The sequence below is a fragment of the Typopeltis vanoorti genome, chromosome 14 (assembly GCF_054136105.1).
Source record: "Typopeltis vanoorti isolate ZY-2024b chromosome 14, IOZ_Tvanoo_1.0, whole genome shotgun sequence".
Classification (NCBI taxonomy): Eukaryota; Metazoa; Arthropoda; class Arachnida; order Uropygi; family Thelyphonidae; genus Typopeltis; species Typopeltis vanoorti.
In genome coordinates this window covers 8,843,154-8,854,444 of record NC_143562.1, presented here as the reverse complement: position 1 = coordinate 8,854,444, position 11,291 = coordinate 8,843,154, and the positions used below count along the sequence as shown (strand labels likewise).

At 33.9% G+C, this 11,291-nt stretch overlaps 1 protein-coding gene across 1 annotated transcript; it reads left to right on the top strand.

The window, feature by feature from the left end:
* Nucleotides 1-1,121: 1,121 nt before the first annotated feature.
* On the top strand, nt 1,122-2,360 carry LOC150099177 (uncharacterized; the record flags this gene model as incomplete). Its single annotated transcript, XM_090404274.1, has 1 exon — nt 1,122-2,360. A coding segment is annotated over one exon (1,119 nt), but the record flags the coding sequence as incomplete, so codon positions are not given.
* Between the last annotated feature and the right edge of the window lie 8,931 nt (nt 2,361-11,291).

The following is an 11,291-nucleotide window of genomic DNA, read 5'->3' as shown; positions in this document are numbered from 1 at the left end:
TTACAGTGATTATTAAGGAATTAAAGAGCATGATTAGGCCTGCAACCAGAAGGTGCTGTGATTTGCTATAATGATAGTATGGTGTTCTTTAAAGTGCCTCTTGCTTTAGTAATCTGCTCATGTTCTATAATGGAGTGAGAGTTGATTTGGAAGGCAGAATGAATATACCATTGTACTTCTGGATTTTAATTTTAATATTGCTTCCAATCCTCCATGGAATATGCAGACACATTGTGGAACTTTGCCAAAGCATTTACCAGAATTGTTATAGAAACTCAGAGAAATTGGAATGCAAAATAGGCTTGTCATGGATAGTAGAATGGCTGACCAACATTTATCATGATAATCTACTAACAAAATGAGGTTAAACAGATATGCTACAGTTAATTAACTTAACTGTACCATAAAATTCTGTCATTTATTTGTCATGAGAATTAAAGAATAATTCATATGATGAATGTTATTTAGCATAAAATATTTAAAGTTTGCAAACATAACTGTTGTATTGTCATTAGACAGCACTGTTCTAAACTAATTTTCACTTTATATGGATTTTGAAAGTGCACATGGCATTTAAATCACCAGGCTAGTTAAAAAGAAGACATGCCATAATCTCTATTCTATACTTAACATCTCTTTTTTATATTACTATATTACTTTAAAAAAAATACTTTTCTTCCTTGAAATTAATTTGCTTCCATGTTGTAGTGTAATTTTTATTATATAAATGAAATAATTTTTTTTCTGACATATATTTTATTTCTATATCATTATTATATTTATTATATTTCCCTGTTATTACTATTATATTCTTTAATAATACAGTATCATTAAATATATTCATTGAGCATATGTTCTTCCTAATTGTAAGATGTATGTGTAAACATTAAAGGGTATATTCTATTTTTTTTTTCTTTCTTTCTTTCTTTTCAGTTGAATGAGCTTTGTTCATATAAGCAAGAAATTCCAACTGGCTCTTGTTCTAATTTGTGGATATCTAAGTATGATGGAAAAGTAGTATGGAGGAATCTTTTGTGAGTGGTTTAATTAAAAATTCAGTTTCCAACCCTAAGGAAATAAAACAGTTGGGAATATTTCATGATAATGAGGAACAATTTACACATGAATTCTTGGATGCAGTGAAGTGCCCTAATGTATTTTCCACTCTTAGGAAAGTTATAATCTGTGAAATATGTGGGAAATCATTTTCACGTTCTGGTGCTTTTAATGCACACACGATCATCCATACTAAAGAAAAACCTTTTTCGTGTGAAACATGTGGTAAATCATTTTGGCAGAATTTCAGTCTTAAAACACACCAAAGAATTCACTCTAATGAAAAACCTTTTACTTGTGAAATTTGTGGTAAATCTTTTGCAACAAATTCCAGTCTTAAAATACACAAAAGAATACATAACAATGAAAAACCTTTTAAGTGTAAAACTTGTGGTAAGTCATTTACACAGTGTTATAGTCTTAAAATACATAAAAGAATACATACAAATGAAAAACCCTTTAAGTGTGAATTTTGTGATAAATCATTTACACAATCAAGTAATCTTAAAATACACATAACATGTCACACCAATGAGAAACCATTTATGTGTGACACTTGTGGTAAATCATTTTCCCATCATTCTATTCTTAAAGCACATCTGAAATTTCACAATAACAAGAAACCATTTATATGCGAAACTTGTGGTAGAACATTTTTCAATATGTCAGATCTCAACACACATACACGGGTTCACACACGTGAAAAACCTTTTAAATGTAAAACGTGTAATAAGTCATTTTCAAAATCCAGTTCACTAACAACGCATACTAGAATTCACACTAACGAGAAACCATTTCTTTGTGAAACTTGTGGCCACTCATTTTCTCATTCCTCTTCTCTCCGAAAACACATACTAGTTCATACTTTGGAGAAACCATTCACTTGTGAGACTTGTGGTAAATCATTTTCACGTTCTTCTGATCTTAAAAGACATTCAGTTCTTCACTCTAACACAAGACCTTTTACTTGTGAAACTTGTGGTAAATCATTTGCACGTTCTTCTGATCTTAAAAGACACTCAGTTCTTCACTCTAACACAAGACCTTTTGCTTGTGACACTTGTGGGAAATCATTTAACCGGTATTCAAGACTTAAAGCCCACCAAAGAATTCATACCAGTGAGAAAGAATTTAAACATGTAGTGAATCATTTTCAAGACTTCCACATCTTGAAAGACATCTAATGATTCATATAATTGAGTGACGTGTTGTTTATTAAAATTGTTAATGAGATTTCTTTAGTTCAGTCTCATAAAAAAAAAGTACAGAAATAATTCTGTGCATTAAAACTCTTTTTACCTGTGCTGTTTGTGATAAAATTATTTTCAAACTTCTTGTCTTAAAATTCATGCAGGAATTTGAGAGAATTTTTTGACTTGTGCAAATATGAATTATTTCCAGGAATTTATATATAATTTAAATTATTTACAATCATTGATAATTATTTATAATATTAAACTATTTTTAAAAAATACCCATGGAAAGCATCAATGCATGTGACGTTTATCATTGTGTGTTTTCATATGGAACGTTGGGGACAGTCATTATAATTTGAAGGATATATCACACACTTAAGAATTTAGTTTGATTTAAAATTACTTTTAATAATTATTTAAATCACAAGTGATTTTAAAGGAAGAATTGCATGAAATATAATAATAGTGCAATTGGAATAACACAGAATGATAGAAAATTAAATGGAAGGTGTTAAAACAAATTGAGGATGTTAAGAACCTTTTATGAGAATGTGGGTTGAGATTAAAAAAAAAAAATTCAGAAAATAATGGCCTGTAGAAGTGCAGCAAGTAAAGAGAATAGAAAGCAGTGTGAGACAGACAGTTTATTAACGATGTGGTCTTGACTTTGGAAATTGTAAAACATTAGGAATATTCTATCAAGAAGGGAATATTTGTGGAACTACAAGGTAGGTGATTATGATGTGCTTAGGAAGAAGCTTAAATCTGTAGCATGGCATAAAACTCTGAAGAGTAAGGTTGTTATTAGTGCATGTGATATAGTTAAGGGTCATCTAGATGAAACAGTATTAATTATAATACCGTTTATACCTAGGGTAAGGAGAATTAATTGGGTAGGAGTTAGATGAATGGGTAATATCATTAAGCACAAGCTGCAGAAGAAGAAAATGCTGTAGAAGGTATATAAACAGAAAGCTGACCAGCAAACTCATAAACAGTACAAGGTCAGGCAAGAAGGTGATCAGCATGGCAAGGAAGGCAAAATCTGATTATGAGAAGAATTTAGCTAAGCAGGCCAAAGTAAATCCCATACAGTTCTTTTGTTATGTGGTAAGTAAGAGGAAGAATGACTATGGAAGATTAACCTTAATGAGTGATGATGGTCACAAGGAGACAGAAGCAGGTAAAGTAATTGAGTTACTGAGTGACCACTTTACAAGCATATATCTTCCTTGTGAGGTTGCTGCTTTAATCTATGTGACAGACACTGATGTGGGAACACAGGTGGGTGAATTGAAGATTCTTAGAATATTGCAGAATCTCAATGTAAATACAGCTGTGTTAGATGGGATATCAGCTAGGGGGGTTTTACAAGAATGTGCAAGAGAACTCACAAAGCCTTTGACTAAGCAGTTTAATTTAAGTTCAGCTCTGGTAGAGTTCCAAAGGAGTGGAAAGAGGGAAAAATTATTCCTTTGCATAAGGGACGTTCATCATTTTGCATCATCAGTTTACTCATGATGCAAAATTAGATAGAGTAATAGTTAATCCAGGTGATGTGGAGAGCTTGTATGACTATTTAAATAAGCTATCATTGTGGACAAAAGTTGTCAGTTTAATGTTGAGAAATGTAAGCGTAAAGTTATGCACTTTGGGATAAATAGATTACAATCTGTTTATTGCATTGATGACACTGTACTCCAGGAAATAGATGAAGCTAGAGATTTAGGGATGGTGGTTTACATACAGTTTAGAGGACATATTGCTAAGGTTCCTAAGGTATCACATAAGATTACTTGGCTAGTAAAAAACACATTAACAAGCAGAGATAAGGAAGTTGTAATTCCTCTTTATAAGGCCCTGATATGCCCATATCTGGATTACTGTGCTCAAGTGTGGTCCCCTAAGTTTTTTTGGGATGTGGAAGCAGTGGAGAGGATTCAGAGGCAAGTGACCAAGATGGTGAGTTGCCTGTAGAAAGTTCCCTATGAGGATAGATTGAAGGTGTGTGGATTGCAGAACAGATTGCCGAGAGGCATGATAGATTGTGTAGATAGATTGCATCTCATGATAAGTCTTCGGACTCCATGAGGTGCTCGTATTATAATAATAAAGAAAGGAAAATAGTATTAAAATATTTTTTAATGATTTAACTTACTTACTTCTGAATTAATGTCAGCCCTTTGAAATTATTCATTAAAGATTGTCTTTTTAATTGAATTAATATTGAATTAATGCACGTGATCAATGATTTCTGGTGGTGTTACACTTTTTGGACGTCCTTCACGTGGATCATCTTCAAGGCTGATATGGCCATGTTTAAACTTGGCAGCCCATTTTTTAATTGCCAGAAATGAAGGAGAAGAGTGCCAATAAACTTTTATGAACTTCGAATAAATTTCTTTTGATGTTAAACCTTCTTTTCCAAAGATTTTTATTGCCGCACGATTCTCAATTTTATCCATTTCAAGGATACAGACAACACTTTTGATTCAGACAGCTGTATAGAACAAACTACTTGATAAAATGACTTGCAATTTCACATGGATGCTTATGACAGATGTACCAACTTAGAAAAAAAAATCGTGCTGATAGTGTGGACATCTATGGTCAAGGCCAAGAACTTTTCAGACCACTCTCGTATATGTATATTACATGAACAGTTAATAGTAATTATTTCCAAAACTTGCATACAGTCAGAGCATCAAGGTTCTCACAGTTTCATAGTGTCTCACAAGTTTCAAGAAAAAAGACAAATTTGAATCAGTTGGAATGTAAAACCTTGGTCTGTTTCCAAAGATCTTTGTATCTAGTGTCAATAGCATTAGAAGCCAGGCCAGACTTATGAGATTCTAAAATTGCAATGCAGTCCTAATGTTCTTGGATTCTATTCTCAGCATAGTGGCCAGTCTGTTCAACAGGGCACTTTATAGACACCTGGTAAGTAGAGCGGAGTAATTTATTCTTGGTAGATGTAGAAAAGAAGGCAGTTTCGAGGAAGTGAATAGATTGTACTTCTAAAGAATCCTTACAATTTTTTGAGGGATCCCTTTAAGGTGAGTATATTAATTCTTTTCACATCAGATTGTAATCTGGTTGACAGATGAATAATGTCAATAATTTTTTCAATAATAGTTTCATTGTAACCATTAGTCACTAGAGTGATCTTTTATTTTATTTAATTAATTTAACAGAAGGGAATTAGAAGAGCAGATTGCATGAGCTCTGTGGACAACATTTTTGATAATGTCTGTCTTCTGTAATTCTGATAGAGAGGCTTATGCATTGGTTACTTGTAACTCTTATTTTTTCAGAAATAATAATGTATACTAAAATATTAATTATAAAAACTGTAATTATTACTTTTCAATATTTCAACAACAATGTTACATTGCCATCATCAAGGATCACAAAAAAATATGTGTTCAGGCACTAACACTGGGCAAATCAGGTTGAAGAAAGTTAATGCCAGGCCTAGAGTTATAAGTGGCACCTCCTTATAGGCTAAAATGGGTAGTTTTCATTGTTGGGCTGAAGAAGGGAGAATTAATGTAAATGAAATTTGGGGCTCTCTCATGCACCCAAATTTGAAGTTTGGAAAGTTTTTCAGTCCTGAGGTAGATTTGAGCCTTTCATATTTGTATTTGCTGTGTTGTAATAGATTGACCTTCCAATGTATCCTGTAGTGTGTGTGTTCAAAGCATGATCAGCAATTCCTGAATGGCTATGTTGGTGGAACGGGATGTGCCCCTTGTGATTAGAAATCCATATATCAGCGGTCTTGCCTATTTGTTTGTAGTAGGATAGTTTGCAACTCCAAGGAAACACTTAAGTCTTGGGAATGTGGCAGATTATTCACCCCACCAAAGACCAGCTCCATTCCTTAGGCCCACCAGGTCCCCTTGATGTTGCAGACTCTCTTACTATGGCCAAACATGCAGGAATGCCAGTATCAGAATTTTTGAACACAAGAACTACATCTCCTTCCACCCATACAGCCACTTATGACTTACTGACCATCCTTTGACACCCACCATATGGTACACTAGAAGAAGGCCACTTTATTACACTGTAGCAAATAACAAGTATGAAAGTCTGTTCCTCGAATCTGCTTTAGCTCTGAAAAGCTTCCCAAATTTCGGAAGCATTAATTCTCCCTTCTTCAGCCCCATGGCGAAGACTATCCAATTTATCCCTTTACGAGGTGCCATTTAGGACTTTAAGCTGATTTTGTTGACTCTCTTCAATCTTATTTGCTCAGTGTTAGTGCCAGCATGCACATAACACTATTTTGTTAACCATGATGATGGCACAATATAGGAAAGTTTTAATTAATGTTTTTATAATTAATAATGTAGGTCCCCTTTATCTGCCATTTCATTTATCCACGGTCAAACCCAGTCCAAAAATATTAAATGTAAAATTCCAGAAATCAAAAATTTATAATTACATAGGCAAAGTGGATATGAGATTGAACATTATTTCAAAGCCGAATGTTTGTAGAAACTATGAAAGTTTTGTGAGTTGCCTTAGCATGTACTAAAGTAGCTGAAGTATCAGTGTTGCTTCTTCATAATACTGAACAATAAAAACTTGTTTTTATTGTTCAGTAACAAACTAAAATTATAGTTTATTATGACTACATAGGGAATAATCTGAATTCTTGAATTGTAGGTTCAACTACAATAGAAAATCATTATACAGGGTGGTTCAAAATTCCACGTACAAACTTTGAGGGGATGTGGTAGAGAACATCAAAATCAACCGTATTCACATAGCAAAGCATGACATGAAGGTACTAACAGGGACATAAAGATACAGAAATAACAAAAGGCAGTAAGTAGTGTAAAAAATTTTATTAGGCATAACTGAACAGTTCAATAGTAGTTGAATACATAATATGGTAACGAGGTGCATGTCTGTCATCTCAGCGTTAGTAAAACTTTTCATGTTCTTCATACAACATTGAAAGCTTAAATCAAGAAGCCCCAATTGCTCACCTGGAGTTCTGGCGAACAGTACCACCTATCACTCTCGGGTGGCATTTCTGGTCATGCTTCCCTATGTGAATATGGTTGTTTTTGATGTCTCTATCTCCCCTCAAAGTTTGTATGTTGAATTTTGAACCACCATTTACATTGTAATCACATGCATATCGACCTTATAATTGTTTACATAAATTGGGGTTAGAAATTATTTCAAGTTGAATTTTCAAAGTTACTCAGTGTTTTATAAGACTAGCACCCATTTATTGATTGGTGCACTGTACATGTAATTTTATGTTCATTGAATATTTCTAGATCAATTGATCTGATCAAAAACTAAAACTGAAATGACTTGATATTTTTAATACAGATCTTTGATAGGAAGTTTAATTAAATTTTGACACCAGTAACTTCAGAACAATTACTATCAATTATGCAATTAATTTTTCCTATAAAAATGATGTCATTAAAACCATAATTGAATCATATGTACATATGTTTGTTGGTAAGAGGCATTTTACACCCCAGTGTATCTTAAATTCTACCCTGCCACATGGCATAATTCCAGTAATAGATTTGAAATTGTGCCTGTGTAGCTTGCAGAAATGACACTTGTATCCCTAGCCTGCAGCCACACGGAGAAAGCCTGTTCAAAGTTTGGTTCCAGTAGCTGACGGCTTTCTTTGTCATGTTCCAGAATAAGTGGATCTCTGGCACAGTTAAGCAGTTTTTCCTTCCAGTAATGGAATTTATTTGATTCCATTAGGAAAAGAAAAATTGATCACAAAAATTGACTTGTATAGATGTGTAAGATGATTTTGAAAATTTTACCCCCTTGTATCCTCTACAGATGGCTGGATTAGATAAAATAGCCTTGTCACAGAGAACATATAGTTCTTGCACAAACGTAATGAAATATCCATGAAAGAAGTAATTTGTGTTTTGTGCTTTTGGTGTAATGGTGAGAGTGCATGATTCCCCTTTTAATTTTTAAAGCAGTCCTAATTTTCGACTATTTTGTTTCGTTTTATTTTATTTTATTTATTTATTTTTTATTTTATTTTAACAATAATTATTATATGATGCATCCAAGAACTCATCACGGGAGAGTACTCTACTCTTCTACTCACATCTAACCACCTCTCCCCACAACTTAATTCTCGCACTACACACAACTACCATGAACGCATTCTTATTGCAACCAGTAAGTTTTTTTTTTTTCTTCTGTAAATTGTGTGTTCTGATTGCTAATTTGTCTGTACCTCAGGTTGAAAAGAAACCCTGCTACATCTTTATGAGATTGGATGAATAATGTCAAATGAAACTGCTCATAGAAATTCTTCTCATATCGACAAGAAACGAACTTAGGCATTTTTCAATCGAAGGGCGCAATATATTGTTCTTCCAATTGAGCTATGCAGACTATTTAATTATATAAACTCTTCTCACTACATATAGGGTGGCCCATAAGTCATAAAGGAGGTTTAAACATTGAATAACTTTTTATTCTTTATTTATTATTATTATTATAATGAATTATAGACCTTGGAGATTATTTTTTATTAAAAAAAAACAAACAACTTATTTAAAACTTCAAAACTAACGTGCCACTCTCTCTCTATTTATATATATAAATGGAACAATTTTAAGCTATTCTGCTAAATATATCAATTCGAAATTATAATTCATATATTTGAGGGTAGCAATTATGTACTGTTCGTGAGTACTGGAAGGAAAAATTTAGTGAAAGAAAACCCACAAACTCTCACATGAAATAAAAGAGAGTCGGGGATTAGAAACAAGAAATAACTGGGAGATAAACGAATGGATTATAAACGATTTAAAATCAAAGATAACAGATAAAGCAAGATGAAAGCTGATACTAGTAAAGAGGAAAGCTGGAAATAGGTGTGTAGCTTGTTGCTATAGTCTAGGTAGCTGCATGGATGATCTGGAAGATATTCATCCAAATTAGTCCAGGGAGTACAGGTTGAGAGATTATTATGGGAGACTTCAACTATGTAGATTAGACTGGAACGAAGAAATATCACATGGCAAGAAGCAATTGGAATTTATACACCTACCAAGAGATGATTACTTGAGGCAGCATGTGATGGAGAGGAATAGGGCTGGAAGAATATCAGACCTGGTCATAGAATCAGAAGAGCTATCCACAACTAAGGTGGCCATATCGCCTCCGATTGACAAACGTTACCACACTATCTTGACTTGGGAGATTGTAAAACATGAGAAATATTCATTCAAGAAGGATGGATATGTGGAGCAAGAAGGCAGGCGATTTTGACAATCTTAGGAAGAAGCTTTAATCTGCCATTTCATAAAACACTGCAGGTAAGGATGTTAGTAGTGCATGGGAGATGATTAAGATTCTAGAGGAAGCAGTATTAAATTGTATACCTAAGGTAAGGATGGTTAATCAGGTATAACTTAGATGAGTGATATCATTATGCACGAGCTGCAAAAGAAGAAAATGCTATGGAGGTATATAAAGAAAGTTGTCCAGCATGGAAAAGGAAGGCAAACAGATTAGGAGAAGAATCCCACTTTTGTTCTTTCATTATGTGGCAAGTAAGAGGAAAAATGTCTAAGGAAGATTATCCTTAATCAATGATGATGGTCAGGAGGTGACTGAAGCAGTAAAATAGTCATACTGAATGACAATTTTGCAAAGGTGTATCATATTAGTGCGTCTATTGCTTAACATGTGCAAGAGATACTAATGCGGAAACACAAGGAGATGAATTGTAGGTTCTTAGGATATTGCAGAATCTTCATGTAAATACAGTTGAGGGATAAGATGGGATATCAGCAAGAGTTTTGTATGTGCAAGGGAACTGCAATGTCTTTCACTTGGTTCTTTAACTTAAATCTCAAATCTATTCGAGTTCCATTGGAGTAAAAATAGGTCAAAATAATTCCCTTTTGTAAGAGTTGTTCAAATACTGCAGTAGCAAATTATAGACCAATCAGTATCTCAGGCGTGCTGGTAAAAATACTAGAGAATTGGTCAAAAGAGAATTCAAGAATGGGTAGATAAAAAAATATGGTACTGTAATGTCACCAAGCCTCAGACAAAGCCATTTGGTCGGAAAGTGCCGGATTCGCTTCTTGTCGGAGACCACGAGGAACCTTTATCTGGTCTTTTTCGACGAAAGGTCATTAGCCGGTCTCATCTGGAGGTAGGTTTTTTTTTTTTTTTGTCACCCAAGAATGCAAACCAGCCCTGTGAACACACGGAATACGGTAAAGAATGCAGCAGAAAAGTGACAAACCTGCAAAAATAATTAGTCATAAGACGTTTGTTAGATGGGAACTCAACCCATCCCAAAGGATGGATGAATTTGTAACAAGCCTCTAGGCCTATACGAAAAAAGGAAGATTACAGTCAACATGGCTTTGTGAAAGGTTGCTCATGCCTTAGTAATTTACTAGCTTCTTTATAATAGACTAACAGCTGAGTTAGTAGATAAAGTATAATTATTTTGCAAAAGCATTTGACAGAATATGGCATGGAACTTACAGAAATTAGAACAAGCGTGGATGGATAAGACTGGATAAGAGGATGGCTGCTGGTTAAATGTCAAAAATGGTATATGGGGGGGAAGAATTCAGGTGAAATGGTGTGCCACAAGGTTCACTGCTGGGACCATTGCTGTTTATTTTGTGCATAAATGATATTGGGAATACCCGAAAGGAAATATTCAGTTTGCTGATTATGCAAAATTAGGTACATTAATAATTGATCAAGGTGGTGTGAGGAGCTTGCAAGATGATTTGAGTAGGATGTCATTATGGGCAAAAAATAATTGGTGTCTGTTCAGTGTGGAGAAACGTAAAATTATGCATTTTGGAATAAACATTACAAGCTGTGTATCTTATTGAGGACAATACTTCACGAAGTAGAAGAGGTCAGTGATTTAGGAGTGGTGGTGAAGAAAGAGTTAAAATTTAGATGATATATTCTAAGTTAGTCCATAAGATTTCGTGGCTATTGAAGAACACACAAGTAGAGATATGGAAGTTGTTATTCCTC